We start from the raw sequence: 19182 nt of genomic DNA on the forward strand, positions 1-19182 counted from the left end.
GGGGGGGGGGTTGGGGGGGGGGGTTTTTTTTTGGTGGGTTGGGGGTGGGGGGTTTGTGTTTGTGTTTTTTTTTTTGTTTGGGGTTTGGTTGTGTTTGTTTTTTTCTTCTCATGGCTTTTTTCCCCTGGTGTGGTGGAAGCCATCCTTAGTCATAATTTTATATGGTTTCAAAAAGATTTGGATACTTCTCAAAGCAGTCTTCTGCTTTCATTGTTTTGATTTTTTTATGTGTATGTATTTTTATTGTGTGTGTGCATGTGCTTGGGAAAAAGTGCTTTCCTTGAAAAAAAAATTCCTTTAAGCAAAAACTGAAATATGTTTTACTGACTAGGTTTGGTGACCACAGATCAGTAAGTCATCAGTTAAAGTTTTCACAATTTTCTTTTCTCTTGGAGAACAAGAAAATATAGTACTGTCTGCATTATGATGTTAGGGGTCAATTTCTTCAGATGGAGTGTAAAATTAATACATTGGTATTTTACTTCACAAGTGGTTTATTTATTCTGCTTTCACAGTTGGCAAATCTTTGTGTTTTATTCTCCCAAATAATCACACTTGAATATGTGGAAATATCACAATTAGAAGGGTAGGTTTTACTACATGTTTTTTAAAGTTAAATAAAAGGCAGGACTATAAGAGGGAAATATTATTGGTTTTGTAACGCTGGGTGTAATGAAAAGACCTTAGCAGAAGAGGAGCAAAAGATCTCAAGTTCGTTCTCATCTGTTATAACTTAAACACTTCTGACAGATGTCTGCCTAACCTGTTTTTAAAACCTTCCAGTGATGGATATTCCACAACCTCTGTAGGCAGCCTGTTCAGTCAGTCCTTTACTTCTACTTGAAAGTTTTCCAAATGATCTAACTTAAATCTTCCTTGCTTTTTCCTGTCTGCAGTAGACCTGGTGAACAGTTTAGTCCCATTCTCATACCAACTTTGTTTGTGTTTGAAGAACGAGACCAAGTCTCCCGTCTAACTTCTCTCCTATAGACTAAACAACTACACTTCTTTCAAGCTTTTTGATCTTCTTTGAAGTGTCTTTAAAAAGTTGAGAGACAGGAAAGGAGAATCTGAACAAAAGCAACTCTCTGTGGCAATTGTGGGGGGTCTTGAGTATGCATGAGTACAATGTGACTATTGCTTGGGAAGCCTCTTGAACAGCTGAGACAGTTTGCCTATAATATAATGTGGCTAGTCAGGCCTTTCCTGACTTGCCACTTCTTTATTTCCTCCTGTCTCCCTCACACTTCTTTTCTAGAGAAATTACAAGTTTGAGCTGATTTTTTTTTTTTTTTTTTTTGGTCTTTTAACTGGAGGGGAGAGGCAGGGTGAGGGAATAGATTCCCAGGTGAGAAGTTTGTTTTTCTCTATAATGCTTGTGGTGTGGTGTTGTGTTAATTGATTCATTCATTAGTTAGTTGCCTTTACACTTTTTGAGCCATAAAGTCTTCTAATGGTGAAGTCCACAACAAGCATGAAACATTTTGCAAGCAGGTATTTCCTACCTGAAAATGTAGCCCCTGTGGTTCCAGTCAGTTGAATAGATCTGATAGACCAAGGGGAAGCACTTTTTGAGCATAATAAAAGCGTGCTAGTTTGCTTAGGTAGCATGATGATTCCAAATGTTCTGAGATTGTCACCATATTCATTTGAGTATTCCTAAACTGTCCAAGCATACTTGTTTACATTTAAATAAGTAAAATTCCTTGCCTGAGCGCATGCTCTGTGCTTCTGACAAATACCTCTAAATTCAGTATGGTTAGAAATTTGTAATAAGTTATAACTGGTTTTAGGCATGGCAATCACTGGCATTCCTGATGACAAAATTCAGTGTGCCAGATCCCTGTTGAGTTTTCTAGGGGACATTTGCTTATGATACAAGTCATGGCCTGCTCCTGGGTCTGTAATACCAGGTGATTGGCCAACACAAAAAGAAATAGTTTCATTTATAGGATTTTTTCTAAATGCTGATTTTGACTTCCCCCCCCCCCCCCCCCCAAAAGAAACCATCTTAAAAATGGCATGCCTTTCAGGACTGGCAGATGGCAGCTGTTTCAGATCTTAGTGTTCTTTTACTTTCATATTGCTAGCTTGTAAAATAGTTTGCAACTTCAGTTTTCAGTATCATATTTTAAATAACTGGCTGGTTCAAATGGAAAAAGAGGAGCAATTCACTTGCTGACTTGTTCCTTTGTATGCTATTTATTTTGCTATGGTAATTAATCTACTCCAATAATTCTAATGCTACTGCTTACAGGCTAATATTTAGTGTGTGGCCACCGAAGAATTTGTTTCTGGATCATCTTGTATATTCTTCCTCTTGAATGTCCTTGGCTCTGTTCCTCTTCTGTTACTCAACAAATCTTGTCTCCTATCATGGGATAGGGGCAGGAATGGGGGGATAAATTTAACTAGGGAAATAAGTCAGCATCTGAATAATCTTATCTTTGAAGTCTTGGAGCAGAGCACCTTCCAGTTGTTCACTTGCATGTTTGTCGTTTGTTTTGCTTCATTCTGTTTTGTCAGAATATTGTCAGTTGGTCAGTGGCCTTCTGGTAGGGTAGGTCATGCATTCTGTCCATAGAAACTGAGGAGGGGATGTTTGTCCAAAAAACCTTTATTGTCCATAAGGAGTGTGAACATTATTAACAAAGGTATGAATTACTTTTAGAGGGATAAGTGAAGGAATCATCTTTGCCTACCAAGATGAAAGATAAGATTTCTCTTAAGTTACATTTACAACCTAGAGTCATGATAGTCTGAAATGGATCTACTTTGATGATTAAATGCATCAGTAGGCATCTGTAACACTTGTTGACACTTGGTGTTTCTAAAGAAAATGACTTTGATACCTTACTGAAATGGGAATTGGATAAATTCCTCTTTGCTGTGTACAATTTTCAGAAAGAAATTCCACAAAAGAGATACCTTCTGCTGACCTAGCTTTTACAATCTTTATTATGCTCCACAACTTTGTATACAAATTCTTATGCCACTTTATATAAACTAACAACTTAGGAACTGTTCCTTGACTTCAAAAACTGTAGAGGGAAATTGAAACTAGCATTCATATTAGAAAGCAATATCTACTGTATTTAACCATCATCTGTTAAACACAATTCATGTAGAAGAACCCATTCTTCTTTCCTCAGAATGCTGGAAAAAACCTGACGGAGGTTCTATGCTGGATTAGAGGAAAATTGAATTCCTCTCATAACTGCTTCCCTGGTGTGTTGTCTCATATCCTAATTATCTGAAAGCAGACAGATTCTGAGATGCTTTTTAGATTTGAAAGCAGCTGGCAATGCATAAAACATCATCAAAAATTGCCTCGAGTTAGCAAATCTCTTCTTGAGATCATTTGGTACAATCTTTTGGCATAAAACTACCCATTATAGAAGACTTTTATTTCCATTTCCTTCTCATCAGGAGCTTTCCCAACATAACTTCAACTGAGTATGAATTAATAGTTTAAAGATTAGTCTCTGACTTCAGGACCCTCTCTCGGAAATGATCCATGGCTATTGGATCTGGTTTCTATCCCAGAGTATTTCTCAATTATGGTTTAATATACAGCTTTGTAGTGGCATCTTGTTTCAGCCTCTGAAGATAAGTGAGCAGATCTTTTCAGCTGTTCAGTTAGCCGGGGCAGCTAGGGACTGCTATTCCCACAAGAGTGCACAGGCTTGCACATGGCATGCAAGAGGCACTACATTTGGCTTGGTATCAGCTGCTCTGGAGTGAAGGCTGTAAGTTCACATTTGTGCTTGTCCTGTTGTAAGGTTTGGAACCTTCTCTGTGAAGTGCTCTAGTAATTGGTAACAGTCACACACTAAGGAAGTCACCATTGCCAACTAGGATGTGACACTGAATTGTACACCAGGGAAATTAATCTTTTCTTAGGGGTTGAATTAGCCTGCTACATCACAGTGGATAAGTAATTTCACATCCATATGACCATCTATAAAATAATGCTAATGATAAGAATGAGGCACAATTTGTTTGGTTTTTTTTTTCCTTTACATATAGTTTATAATTAAATTTTACTGAGAACTCACCTGCGCATTTGCAAGTTTTGAAGATGTGAAACCAAAATATTCTAATTGAAAATAAATGTTTTAAAATAGTTGGGTTTTTAATAGAATAATTTGCAGCACAGCAAAATTAGAATTTAGCTCAATTTATCTTAAACTGTGGAAACAAAAGAAGCTTTGTATCTGTAAATGAGATATGGCTATTTCCCAAAAGCTGCTTGGAGGATTTTTCTGTCGGATACCATCAGTCTTAATAGCTGACATCAGCCCTCTCAATGTCCAAGATAAGTGCACAAGTGGTTTGTTTGTTTGTTTACTCTGCACAGATCTAGTATTAAAAGAGGGGGAAATAATTTTCATTCTAGAAGTTTTAAAAGCTGTGAACCTAAAATGCTTCTCGCTACATACAAATACAAAGAAGGTTCTGAAAGACAATTACAGGACTGCTTACTTTTTTAGTACCATTAAAAGATACAATATTGCTGTGCTTTCTCTCAAGCAGTACTTAAGTATTTGTAGAAGATGTGGTCCAGAAGTTTAGCTAGACTAACATACTATTAACTCAGTAACCATGTTGCTCTTCTGGACTGTGCCCAAAGGACTACTGAGTACACTCACTTCGAAAGTGGGTTATCAAGTGCTCATAAAACCAGATACTTACTAACAGTGGTGTTCCTGACTTAGTTCTTTTCAGTAGCAGTGTGTGAACATTCTTGTGAGAAGTTATTCATGAATGTATGCATGTGATGTTAAATTAATAGAGGGATGAAGAAGGTGAGGGCACTGTCCTGTAACCAAAAAACTCCTGATGCGCCCCTCTGGTTTAGAATATGGAAAACAACTCAGGTCAGAAATAACACTTTCAAGATCGCTCTCTTTGGTTTGGGAAGGTCATTTCTGTGTGTCAGCTAGAATAACTGCAGTAGTCTGGGGTTTACATTTGATTTATCTGTCTCTGCAAACTGATTTGGTTTTCAAAATGTGAAATAAGCATAAAAAATCTGAGCAGTGGTTCTCTTAATAAGAATTAAATGATTCTCATTTTTAAAAAGAAAAAAACTTTTAAATATAAGCATCATTTGCTGTATAGAAGAAAGTGGTGGGATTTTTTTTAATACAAGGAACATCCTTCTGTAAAAATTTGTTTTGTTTCAAATCAGTAGATCTGAAATAGCTATGTAATAATATAATCCTTTGGTGGATGTTTGCATCTGAGTGAAAGGAAAGCTGGCATTTTGATTTCAAGTATCCTTTGAATTGTTACTTTGTGCACTATAGTTAGAAATGATTTGACAGGTAGTTGCTGTACAGTCTTTGCTTCAGAAGTTGATTGGTTTGTTTTCTTGCTGGGAATAGCAAAGTCTTCACCTGTAGAAATGTAAATGTATTGAAAACTTTTTTTCTAGAGAGTTCCTTTCTTTTATCTCCAAAAGGGAAAAGATATTCTCTGTATTTCTACCACACAAGTTAAAATCATTGATCCAAAATGTAGGTGGTTACAATATTTAATAGTTATATCTGAAGATTTTTGTAAGTAGATGAGATGCTTGCTAGGAATTTTAAGTCTCTTCACTCTGTACGTGATGGAAGGAGAGACCTGTATTTTGAGGCTGATGCCAGGAATATGCAGTAGTAGATACTGCTGGCACGTGGTTTTGAAGTGACATGTAACTGCTTCTGGCTGCTGAGGATCGGTTGTTGTCATCCCACTTTAGACTTAAAAGTTAATTTAGACTTTTTACTCCACAGCTGAATAAATAATAGTCTCTGTGCAGGGTAAGTTAGTATCTTTTATAGAAGATTTTCATTAAAATATTGTCCTGTATTACGTGAGTAAATTCAACACTGGAAAGTACAGTTATTTGTGTGATGAACGAAACTGGGTTGTTGAATGTGTGTGGGAGAGTTTTGCCTGTGCAAATAAGATACTGCAGCTGCAGGGTCAAAGTTCGGCAAGGACTGCCTTTCCCCTTAAAGCTTTGGTTGACAGCTTTGTTGCTCCCCTTTAAGAGATGTTCGCCATTATTCTTGCATTGATTACACACAGACACATGCACACACACGCACATTTTCAGGTTTAATTTTCTTCAGCTTTTATTTGGCCCACATAAAAGAATACCTAAAGTTTCTGCCTCAGTAAATACCAGCAATTGTTAATGCGGTTGTAGTTGGAGAACATTTATTCTTTTGCTGTACATCTGCATGATGTCTGCTGAATGCTTTCATGAATAAATAATGGTTATTTTTAACCTTAGCACTTGCATTAGCTGAATGGTTAAATCCTGTTTTCCTTTAGCTGTGCTACAAGATACTACTTTTACATATAGAAAAGCCGATATTGGCATAAAAGTAATAAATTTCAGGATTCTTTTTTTGCTACAGTTGAACTAAGTAAGATAACTAGTAGGCAGGTTTCAGACGTTGAGTATTGTGAATTAAAATTGAAAAAAGGGATCAATGTTCCTGTGAACCACCTAAGCAATAGCATTATTTTGCAGACAATTGCTGACATAAAATATGTTGCTAATGGTGTTCTTATTTCCGAAGTCCTCAAGTTTCTGAGGAGGACATATCTTTAAAAATGTTTTTTTAGCAGCTAGGGTTTTTGATGAGGGTTATTATACTTATTGCTCTGATAGACCCAAAAGAAAAAGATTGATTTTGAGAGATACTTTTAAAATATATTTTTGTTCTCAAGTGAGACCTGTCTTAGGGAGAGGGGGTAAACATTTCTTTCTTCTTTACCTTTTTATAACTGCTGTGTCTGTTCTTAATTAAGGAGGTAATGTGAATGCTCACTTTTTTAGGATAAAGTTACAAAAATCAATAAAATACCTGAGAAAGTGTTCTACTTGGTATCAACAGGTAGATTTCAGTGCAGTTCTGATTATTCTTCTGCTGTCTGATTTATGGCTAGTTTACTCTGTAGTTATAACAATAATCTAAAGCTTTCACTCCCCAGTAAAACCCTAGAGGCTGAACCACAGTACAGATTCTTCAAGTTCCTGTGGCTTATGCTGACCTTGCAGACTTGTCCAGATGCAGCTGAGTCTGCTTATATTTCTGAATTTATAGGCATATGTGTGTGTCTGTAAGAGTAAAGTCCATCACCTGTCAAGGAAGTTTTATGAGGATGCTCTGAGGCATGAATAGCAGCTACTTTTTTTTTTTTTTTTTTTCTTTATTCAGTGGTAGGCACTAGATACACTGTGGTTTGAAAAATTAAGCTTTTATAAATTAAAAAAACCAAACAACCCTGTCAATTTTTGATGCAAACTTTCTGTTCCAAAGAATTGGATGAATTTGGCATTTCGAAATCAGTGCTTAAAGTCAAAGAAACAGGGTAGCATGTTGTGGCTGTTGCATCTTTTCCATCATGGGATTTATGTGAGAATTCCTTTTGCGTGTGGTGATCATTTATCATAAGATTCTGATAGTACTATTAAAATATTAATGTAGCGGGATCCAAAAGATACACACTGCTGAAAAAATACATAAGGCTGTCCAACTGTTTTGGCATATGAGCTGCTACTTAAATTTCAGACTGCGCTATAAAACACAACCAGATGAATCTCTACTGAACTTCCAGGGGACCTGGCAGATGTAGTGGGTGTGTAACCTGTTGAGGCTTAAGTCAAGCAGTGCAAAGAAGTTGGTTTTCTTGAGCCATGTTGTGAGCCATCCATGTCTATTGAATTACTGGGCAGTCTTCTCAGATTAATAAATAAAGTTACATATAACTTTGTATACAGTCTTTGTTACTGAAAATTTTTGGTAGCTCTGAAGGCAAAAATTTTGTTACAAACCACATCCAAATCACTTGACTTTCATCTTAACCTGCACAGAACTCCTTGTAGTCTTGTCTCTGCTTTGTTTAGTCCTTGGGGTGTTTGCTCAGAGGTGGGAAAGAGTACAAAGTTAAACCAGAATTGGACAGAGACAAGCATTAGTAGAAACTTCTCCCTGAATACAAATTTAGCACAAGCTTACAGCGGGGATGTGAATGAAATTGCAAGTACTCTTAACTTACCTTATCCTTTTGAATGTTGCAGCTGTAGTGTATTAAGATATGATGAAGTTAATTAATATGTTGTGGCATCTACCAAGTCTTGAAATGCAAACTTGAACAAAATAATTTTTACTTCTGATTATTCAGTTTTTAATGATGTCTACCATACAGATCCATTTTAATTCAAATTAAGCCTGTCATAATACTCTAAAAGTAAAAATTTCATGCTTCTACCTTTATTTGTTCTAACATTTGCCTGTCTTGCTTCTTCAGTCATTGCTTCTCATAGATTTGATTTTTGCCTGTCTCATTAATGCAGTGACTTGCTTGTGACTTTGGTACATTGTTCCCTTTCAAGACAGACCTGTCTTCATGTTTAAAAATAATAATTACTGAGGAATTTCTGTTGTCTCAAAATTGATACCAGTGGATGGGCCTTTTTTTGTGCAATGTTCATCATATTTTTAAAAATCTCTTTCATGCTGCAGTGTTTTTCAATATGAAAAAGTTTGGTTGTGTGTGTTTTTACTATTTACAGCCCTTTAAAATAGGGAGGGGTAGGCTCTTAGGACTACTAAAAGACCTGTCTGCAGCTGCGATTGAGCCTGATTTATCTGGCAGCCAGAAGGGTTGGACTGTAGTCTCCAGAGCTAGCAAATCATTCCTTAGGGCTGGCATTGCTTCTTGGATGGACTGTGTTAGACATGTTAGTTTGGAAATCTGCAAAGCAATTATTCTCTCTCAGTGCAAAAGATGTGAGTTGATATAACATATGGCAGAAATGTACAACTTTGCCTAATGATTTGCTGTTTGGCAAATTGTTTTCAATACTGACTACACAGGGGTTTATAGTTTATGAATACTTTGAAAATTGCACTTAAGTGCTCCAAAAAAAAAAAAAGAATAATAATTGGGCTGTTCAACTGTTAAAGCCCCAGTTATAGCAATCGTTTGGGGAGAATGAGGAAGATACAACTGCAAAAAGATGTAAGAATTTTAAGTCTGCAAAACTGTATCACCATACATTACCCTCTTATGTTTTAGGCTGTAATTCCATTTTACTCATATTAAAAAGAGCATTGTTTCTTTAGCAAAATACAAAGATAATAGTGCAAATTTCATTTAATCTTTTATGGTGCCGCATTCCTAGTACCCGATAGGGGATCACTGATCTAGTACTGAGAGTCAAAAATGAGGTTCCATGGTGATTTATTTGGTAATAATTTCTAGATTTTGAGTTTTTACACTGCAATTTATCAATATTGCTCAAAATCTTGACAAAAAATACAGTGTTCTTGGTTTGGTGTTTTGTGGGTTTGGTTTTTTTTTGTGTGTTTGTTTTGTTTTTTAATTGTGCTATCATTGCTAGCTCTTGCTTTTCAAGTGTTTGCCATTTTTCTGCCAAAAATATTTTGGTAGGTCTCCTTTGCTGTGTGTGGAGAAGGACCTAGGTGAGCATCTATGTTTTGATTACGCATATTTGTGTAGGACCTTCAACTGTATTTTTAGTTGTATTAACTTACTTTGACAATGTGAGATTCGGGAAACTTACATTCTTCCCTTACAGAGCTAACAATATGCTTAATTCTGAAAGACAGATGAGCAGGTAGTTAAATCTTAACTGGTATGCGCCTGTCTTTTCAACATGGGTGAAATGATATTTAAGTGTAAGGTGGTGCACGATGTCTTTTTGCTCTGTTGTAACAAGGGAACTAGGGCTTTTATTGTGATTAAGTAGTCTCAAGCAATGTAAAAGTTGTATCTAGTATCTAAGATACTTCTGTTTTCTTTCTCAGCATTATATTGTTGCTTACTGATACGTTAGTCTATTTGTATATTGGTTTAAAAGGCACATTTTTTGAAACCTGTTTGTGAACAGCTTCACTTTTTACTCTATTTTGTGATTGAGGAATTGTATGTTTCCACAGATGACACTGTGGAAGACCTGTGTTTCTGATAAGTAAATCTGATTCTTCTCTGTCTTTTGAAGTCCAGAAACATTTAATCTTTTAGAATTGCATTTCCTGAGAAGGAATATTTGGGTGTAAAAGCCATGATTGCATTTTACAATGTGTAACAGGTATAAAACCAGTGAAACACCCAACCTTTTGCAGTAGTGATAGGTAAGTGCATGAAACTTGAATATAGCTGATTTCCAAAATGTCCTAGCAATAGAATTATATCATTGCAAATTTTTAACTAAATGTTGTAGACCATTGCCTCCCTAATGACAAATTGAGAGCTGCTATTGATCTTCTGTGTTTTTAGAGTGAAGTAGGGAGATGATGAAGTCAAAACCAAGATTTGATCTCAAAACTAATCAGTTGTAGCTCTCCTCAGTGTTTGTTTTTTTAATAGTTTAAATTTTCATAGTTTTGAAAACTAAACCTGAAGTTAATCTACCAAAAATGTGGAATCAAATCAGATATTGTGAATCTTAGCCAAGGATGTTTATGACATCAGGTCTAGAATACTTTATGAGAAGTTAGGAGAAACCTGTAAGAGAGAATTGATTTTTTTTAAAGTATGAATCCTGCTTCTCTGAGAAAGGAGATGGGACAAGTTACAACAATTTCCTAGTTGCACTGATACTTTGGTTTAGCAAAAGGTAACATAGTTCCACTCTTTTTTTTCCTTCTATTTTGAACTGCTCATTACCGTACCTTACTTTACAGAATAAAAAGGTGTGATGTGAGATTCTTAAAGCTGATTCACTGTGTCCTGACTGTTCATAGAAGTGCAAAGCACAGGAAAGCAGAATCTGGCAAACAGCTGGCACTTTCTGTTATATTTATGGGTTTTTGTAAGATTGTCTGCCAGAAGTGGCCATACTCAAAGGAGATGCTCAGATAGAAAGAAGTCTTTGAACGCACTTCTTGCAGAAACAAAGTGATTGTTGATACTTTCTGTCTTTTACAGAAACTAGAATACTTTGCTATACAAGTTGGCCACAACAGAGCGTCTTGAGACATCTCACAGAAGAAGAAAAGGAATTTAATTTAAGGGCTGCTTGAAACTTAAGACCAAAAGCTTAGAAAGAGAAATTGCCATTAAATATTTTTCTATAATTTAAATTAATTAACTTTATTTAGCATTGGAGAAATTGCCCTTGTGTTGTTGATAACTTTTAGAATAAGGCTGATCCCACTGGCTCTGCTTCGTAATGACAAACTTTTAATTTGAACAGAGCATCTCAATTGAAAAGCAAATGTGTCTTTTTGCAGACTTTTATTTTCTCCTGTAGTGGCTCCTTGCCTGATCTTAGGTCTTGGTTGGCAGCTATTCATAAACATGGCATTCTCTGTAAGGCATATGTTTATGCTCTCTGGGCCATCTTGTGATTGTTGTCTGTTCTTTGCTAAAGATCAGTAGGATTGGCTTTGCTGTAGAAATACTTGATTCCTCCATAGCTAGCACAAGGCGAAGAGCAATGATGGTTCATAGTGAAGCAGCTGTGCTACAGAGAATGCTGCCTAGGTGTGGTGAGCTGTGAAAGTTTACCCTCTTATTGTGGAGGAGTTAATGTGTGTGTGTGGGAGAACAGCAGAGGAGAAGCAGGCAGTTGTGGTGATTTTGTTTTGGTTTACATCATTTGAGACAAAATTCAGCAACTTTTTGTCTCAACACATGGTCAGGGTGACCAACTGAAATGTGCGTGGCATATTATTGTGTTGCGTTAAGGCCCGTGGCAAAGAAGGAGAACAAGAAGTAAGATGCCTGTCACCTAAGAGAGCAGCATAAAACTTCACTGAATTGAAAAAGCTGAAATAAAGCAGCATCACTGTCATAGATGTACTTGATACATAGATGGAGTGCATGTTGATCTGTAGGCAGTAAATCTTACTAAGCAGCCTGCAGGTTAGATCTTGTACAGTTAGTAATTGTGTGTGTTGACATTAACAAAGCATCGCAAGAAAAAGCTGGGAGCTTCGAAGTGCTGAGCTTTTTTGAACCTCCAGCTGGAAAAAGGAATACTTAGAGCTAATTATTTTAGGGTTTGGGAATCAGTTGGCTTCCAATTTCGGTTTTTTTTGGTTAAATGATTTCTTTTCCAATAGTGAAAAGTAATTGGTTCCATGTTCGGACTATGGATAGATTCCAAACCCAATTTTTAGAGTTTAAGGTTTAAATCTTGTCATCAATTTTGTGGGGGTTTTGGCTTTTTCTTGCTTTTAAAAACAGAATATTAATATTGAAGAGTAAGCGACAACAAGGCTTATGTTTTTAGCATCTTCTTGGTGTGTTCACTTTTTGATCTGGATATGTTCTAAGGTCAAGGCCAATGTCGATAAACCAATATTTGTAAAACATGTTGAAATTTTGGGGTAATTTGTACTATATGAGAAGTCTTGATTTATTATAGAGAGTTTGCCACTTTGGGGACCCTTTCACATTACATGTTCTTGAGAAACAAAGCAGAATAATGCCTGTTTTCTCCTGTGAGTGTACAGCACCTACTTAGAGGACCACAGGAGGCAGTGCTTTCTCTTTAAAAAAAGATAGGCAACTCTTAATCAGCAGTTAGAATGATGAGAAATTAAACAACTTCTATGTCTTGATATGTAACTTCATGAATAACTGCAGGACTTGAGTCTTTCATCTGAAGATTGTGTTCCATTATAGTGGAGCAAGTGAGTTTTAGAGCAGTTCTGGATGTCTTGCAGGTAGCAAAGTAGTCTCAGAGGTCTGAGATTAAGCAGTTTCCCTTAGCTGAGCAACCAGGTAACTTCAGGAGGTTACCCTTTTCAGAAGGTCTGAATATAGCTACTCCTTACTTGTTTCAAAAGTATTTTTTGTTTGAAGGGAAAGCGGCTTGTTAGGCAGAATTGTATGATGTGATTTTACTTTCACGTGGCCCCTGGAACCTTCTGACCTGTTTTGCAGAAAATGTATCTGTAATAAGATACGATTCTGGTTTTTAAGCTATATTATTCCTGGTTTTCTTTCCTATTGTTAGTTCGTGTATCACCAATAGGAGTTGGTTGTTTGAGGGGTTTTTTTTTGTGTGGAGTGGGGGGGGTGTCAGGGTAATAGAGGGCAAAGGAAATAGGTTAAAAAAAGTCCAAAAAAATCATTGACTGTAACCTTTGATTGTTGCAGTGGTAATGTTTTTAATGTGTTGGTGTTTTATAATACAGGGTGGATCTTAAAAGTTACGTGCCCTTTTTAGATACAGTTTTATCACTCTGCTGTATGTGTTCCTGTGCCTGTGCAGCAGTTCATTTCAGCCTGTTGGCTCTTTATATTAGTATCGGAAATACCTATTCCTTTGTGTTATTGTTATAATACTAGGTTTACAGAAATTTATTTGACAAGTGGGAAAATATCTACCCATTGTAATCATGTAACTTCATTTCCAGATCTTCAGTTCATTAGCCAACTTGGCTAAAACCTATAAAATGTACCAATTCTATTCACTTTGAAGTTTTAGTAGCATTTCTGCTGTTGTTGGCAAAGTTTCCACTGTTAGTATTGTGTTCCCCTGAGAGAATATGTAGCTTGCAAGAAATCTTACTGGTATGCAGACAGTAATACCCCAGGCTTTGTATTATGCTGTGTTGTGCCATAATAGTTTTATGTCTATTTCCATTTGACATCTAAATCAGTAACTTATTGGAATCACTGTTTTCCTTTTTAAACTCCTCTGTTTTCAGACTGCACATCAAAAAAGAATTATTTTCTTATTAGCAGAGATGAATTTGAATTACTTCAAGATTACTTCACTTGTCCAGGAGAGATGATTTTACTGCTCTTCTCTCTGAGAGTTTCTTTCTTTTAAAAGAAAAATCTTTTGTGGATGAGTGGAAGGTGTGATGGCAGTAATGCTCTTGCATCTTTAAGTGAAACTGTGTGTGTAAAACAGATTTCTGTTGTATTAGATTGCAAAGGTGGCAAGATGTGGGTTCATTCTTTACTTTTGCAGGAGTAATATACCCCATGCATCATCTGACTACTGTATCTCTCTGGCTTTGTGAATTTTACTTTGAGAACTTTTAATTACACTATTCCTGATTCATTGTCTTTTGCCTTTTTTAAAATATATATATTTTTTTATATATAAATAAATATATATATGAGTTCTTTGTAATAGAAGATCAGATGTCAAATGTAAGTTGATACTGAGAGTGCAGCAAAGGTGGTATGTTGACACTGGCATGAGTGTGATTGTATTTGTTCACCTTTCAGTTAATTCTAAATGTATTTTGTCTTTATCATGGTTTTTGTTTCAAATCCCAACAGAGAATATTCGTATGTTATAAACAGACTTAGGTCATAGTGTCAGAATAATCTTGCAATAAAATGGGAAGTTTTCTGCCAATTTGATATGAGAAAAGGCATTTTTGGGCTCTGATAAAGCTGAGGAGCCAATGCACATATGTGGATTGTTATTTTCTTACCACTTCTTCCCTTTGTTGCAGTTGATGGGTAAATTCACAGGAATTGCATCACTGTTGCTTGTGAAGATCTGCAAGGCCTCTTTTCTTCCTGCCTGTAATCAGTTTTCTTGATTTACAGATGAGGCAGTTGTTAGTACAGATTCTTTCTTCATCTATATACTGAGTGGGAGCGTAAAAGCACTATCTGCTGCAGATACGAGTGACTATTTCATCATTCTGTTGCTACTACTTGAGCTTTTATGGTCACACACAAATGTTGCAGAGTCAGAAGCAGGCCAAATTTGGTAGCTTTCAAGAAATAAGGGCTGCACACAAGGCATAGCTAGTTTCTGCAACATAGGAGAACCCCAGTAAAAGGATTTGAACATCCTAAAAGAAGGTTAGATGCATTTATTTGTGCTCTTACCTTTACTGGTCTTTTGTGTTTCCTGCTTCTTTAATGTTACCTGTGTGCCTGGCCTTCCATTTCAGTGGAAACAAAATAAGACAATTGAAATCATTGCTAAAATAACTGTGAAGGTGTAAACTTGCAATAAAAGTTGTATTAATCTAAGATGAGTAAAAGTACTGATCAATTCTGCTTAAAAGTAAAATAACAGTAAATTCTTCATGTATGTACAACCATAGTGTATGAATTATTCAGTATATTCTGAATAAATTTATTAGAATAGTTTGGAAATTTTTGTGCAATGTTTCTATTTTCTTAGTTTCAATAAAATTCTGCATATACTTAATAAATTTTTCAGCTAAAACCAGGATACAGTGTTCTCCTGCCCAACCTTTTCCCTTTTATTTCTTTTTTTTTTTCTGATTTATAAAGACCTTTCGTTCTGAGAAGGTAGAATTCTTTCTGTTTCTTGAAGGAAGAACATGTTTTCTGCAGCTGGGAAGAAGAGTAGCTTTTCCTCTGAAATACTTGAAAGCAGCTGTCAAACATCAGATTCTGTTTAATGTTGCTTTTTGTTTGGGCTTTGCATTAGGAGGTGGGAGCCCAGCTTGTTCACTTAACAAATTTTCTTATTCAGCAACTGATTTTAGAACTGCTTCATGTGGTAAGAAATGGTAGCATTACTACATTAAAAAGTCATTAATTTTAGACTGTCTATTATTTGTCTAGGTTTTTAGCCCGTTTCTTGGTAAAGATGGCAGCCAACAATGTAGTGCTGAACAGACTGGAGCAGAAGGGTGCAGAGGCCGATCAAGTTATTGAATACCTCAAGCAACAAGTTGCACTGCTCAAGGAGAAAGCTAGTAAGGAATTACCTATCTTATGATAAACTTGTTAACCAGATGGTTAACATTAAATGCTCATAGGAAAAATTGAGAACATGGACAACTTCATTGGTGCTGTCAGCTTTTTAAGTGTGTTTCAAGTTTTCTAAGATAAAGCTTGTAATCATAGCACTGCTTCACTGTCTTGTGGTTTGTGGGTTTTTTTGGAGCTGCTTATTCTGAAATAGAAAAGGCTTGAATGACGAAGGATTAATGACACAAATGGATTATGGAAATTTGATAGGACACTATTCCCTTTGGGGGTTGAAAGGGAGTCGGGAAGAATACGAGACTATGCATTTGGCTGAATGTGTTACTGCTTTTTCACCACTATGGGATTCTCTCAAGAGTATCATACCTTCAACTTTGATACTTTGTACATATCAGTATCAGTGAATTAAGGTCCTCCGTATTACAACCATGTTCAAACTTTTTCTAATAGGTTTCTTGGAATTTTTTCTTGTGAGTCTATTTAGGGGGCTGAGAAGCTAGTATATTGAGAGGCAACTTGAGTATATAAATATTGTAAAAAATGGCTATATCAACAAAAAAATTATTCCAAAATACTTCTAATGATACACTCCCTGAAAGTTTCCACTTTTTTGGTGTTTGGCTCGCCATGTTTCACTTTTCTTTAAAAACAAAACCTCTGTTTGCCAAATGATGCTAATTATTGAAACCCATCGGTTTTAATATCGTGTCAACTCTAGTCTTGCAGGCATCTCTCCGAGAAGAGAAGAAGCTCCGTGTGGAAAATGCTAAACTGAAGAAAGAAATTGAAGGGCTGAAACAGGAGCTGATTCAAGCAGAAATTAGAAATGGAGGTGGGGAAAAAAGTCCTATCCTCATACAACATAGATCTAGTTAGTTTTGATCATATTTTGTACTATCTTAATTCTTCTTGATTTTTATCTTTCTGTATGTGACTTCATGGCATTTCTTACAAATTCTGCATTTTCCTAAATTCCATGCCTATGACAAGTTACTTAATTCCAACATTTTAGTAAGCTGCAAGCCTAAGAGGTACATATGCCAAATCTTAATCAGGCATGGAACTGGTTCTTTGTATGTTTTTGTATAGTGCCTTTCATAATAAGCCTTGAATTTGACTGATGAGAGTGACTCATTATAATACCTTAGAAATTGCTGAATGTCTAACACTTCTTGATACTCTGACTATTTAATCTAGCATGACTGAAAAATCCCTATGGAAAATCAAGCCATAGTTCAAAGTACAGATGGGCAGTGACTTAGTAGAAAATCTGTGGTAATGTAAAATTAGAAACAATGTGTTTTGAATTTTTGATTCCATGCTTTAGTAAGACCAGCCTTTCATTGCACTGTTTTTCCTTCTTCGCGCTCCTCTGTATACCTCTGTTCAGCTCACACCATCATTATATAATTCATGTTAAAAAAGGAGTATAAAACAAAACTGGAGTGTTTCAGATCCAGTGTGTCTTCTTTAAAATTATTTCCAAAGAAAGCCTCTCAGCCCTCAACAGCTATTACTATTTTTACCCATGCTGTCAGTACTGTAAATTGGGTGAGATAGTAGCCACTGTAGCTGGATGCTAGCATTCAACCATACTGAATGCTTTACTGGTAAAACACCTTCAGTCTTCAAAAAGACTAGCATTTTATAAATGCAGGGAATTCTTTTTCTCCTTTGGGCATGAATAAAGCCCTTTCATGTACTAAACAAAACTATTAGTTTGTATTTCTCCATTGTCTGTTAGTCTGCAGCGATTCTTGACAGGCATAGGATATTTCACAGAATCTCTGGTATGCTTGAGAGAGAAGTCTCAAGGTATATTATTTTTTCCAAGATGAGAAAGGACTAGGAAATTAATATTTAGCTTGACACGCATCTTCCTTTATTAGCTAGTTTATCTAAAATGTAGTAGGACTAAATTAAGATCTTTCCTTTTGAAGTAAATTAGTGTATGTTAGCTTTGACAGTATTGAGTAGCTGAGAACAGAAATTAGATGGACTCAGAACATCAAAAATATCACTTGATATATTTCTTCGAAAATCTGAAAAACAAGTCTTCCCACAATCAGCAAGCAAAACAGCAAGCAAGTGGTTGTTGGTACAATAAATCTCAGATTCAAATGATTTAAAAAAAATGTTTGTAAGAACACAATTTGTGCAAATTACTTCAGTGTTGAAGAGAGGGGGTATCAACAAACATGGTGCAGTTCTTTAGGAAGTTAATAAATGTCTGAAGTGTAAAAAGAAGTATGTATGCAGAATGGAGAACTGTATAATAGTAACACTAGAAGGATTTGTCAAACGGTAATTAATCATAGAACAGCCCAGTTTGAAAGGGACCTTGAAAGACCATCTGGTCTAACCTTTCTTGGGAAAGGGAGCCTGGATGATACTGCCTAGCACACTGATGATGCTCACCCAGTACGATGATTTTGTAAAAAGCCTTAATATGATTCCTGAAGAGCAGAATGTAGAAGTGAGGTGTTTCTTGTGTTTCCATCTGATAAGATTGATAGTGAGATGATGTCCAGAATTCTATATCAGCAGTTTAAAAAGAAATGTGAAGGTAACATGGAGAATTTAGGGAAGGGGAGTGAGGGAGGAATCGACAGATCATTTTAGGGCTGCAGGTAACTTCTTAGAATGTGATTATTCAGGCTCAGTTTCTTTAGTTAATCAGAAAAAGAAGTTGAGGAATGATCTGACTACAACATAAAAATGATTGTATGTGTAGCAAATTATGGAATAGTCTCCAGTATGATGAGCTAGTAGCTAGAAAATGAAGCTAGACAAACACAAATGAGAAATAAGGAGTTAGTAGCAAGATAACTAGATGTTGAAATGAACTACAAAAAGAGGTGGCGTTTGCTCTATATGTTTTTTTCTGTTTAGCACTTTTTCCCGTTTAAAAAATGCGTAGTGAAAGACATTGTTCTTAACTGATCAGAATAATAGTATCTAGGTTGAGTTCTGAAATGTGATTTGTAATGTTGTGCTTCACTACTCAGCAGTTGGGGTTTATGTATTTTAAGCAAAATTTTCAGTTTTCTCTACTTTTTCATTTATGTTGGAAACTTAAAATGTCATAGTTTTCAAAATTCTGGTACCCCTTCTAACTTCAGTGGTTTTGATTTTAGTAAAACAGATTGCAGTTCCTCCTGGTACAAGCATTTCTACAGCTTCGTTTTCAGATGATGTTCCACAACCTACAGCAGTTGCATCATCTCCTGGTTCCAAAGATCAAATTAAAGGTGAAGATGAAGAAAAGAAAAAGAACGAAAAAGTAGAAAAAAAAGGTACTTCAGTTTTCTTAGCTCTGATAGACAGTTAAGGCATTTAATTTATGTAACTGCTTTTACATCATTTTGGGCACGGAAGAAAACGGTTTGTACAGCCACAGTAGGAAGAATCATGTGCTAGCTCTTAAAATCTTGGAAGTACTTGAACCTAATGAAGGCCATCAAGTAAGCTACAGAT

The 19182-nt window shown here is 35.9% G+C and overlaps 1 protein-coding gene across 3 annotated transcripts in view; it reads left to right on the plus strand.

The window, feature by feature from the left end:
* AIMP1 (aminoacyl tRNA synthetase complex interacting multifunctional protein 1) overlaps positions 1-19182 on the plus strand; it is a 39563-nt gene that overhangs the window by 3530 nt on the left and 16851 nt on the right. For 2 of the 3 annotated variants that reach the window (XM_030023612.2, XM_030023619.2), the window contains exons 2-4: positions 15559-15692; positions 16424-16537; positions 18843-19001. In XM_030023612.2, the coding sequence (XP_029879472.1) occupies positions 15559-15692; positions 16424-16537; positions 18843-19001 (407 nt within the window). Of the gene's footprint in view, positions 1-9971; positions 10004-15558; positions 15693-16423; positions 16538-18842; positions 19002-19182 lie in introns of those variants that run through there. The other variant, XM_030023605.2, reaches the window with a different exon arrangement.

This window comes from Aquila chrysaetos, chromosome 1 (genome assembly GCF_900496995.4).
Source record: "Aquila chrysaetos chrysaetos chromosome 1, bAquChr1.4, whole genome shotgun sequence".
Taxonomy (NCBI): domain Eukaryota; kingdom Metazoa; phylum Chordata; class Aves; order Accipitriformes; family Accipitridae; genus Aquila; species Aquila chrysaetos.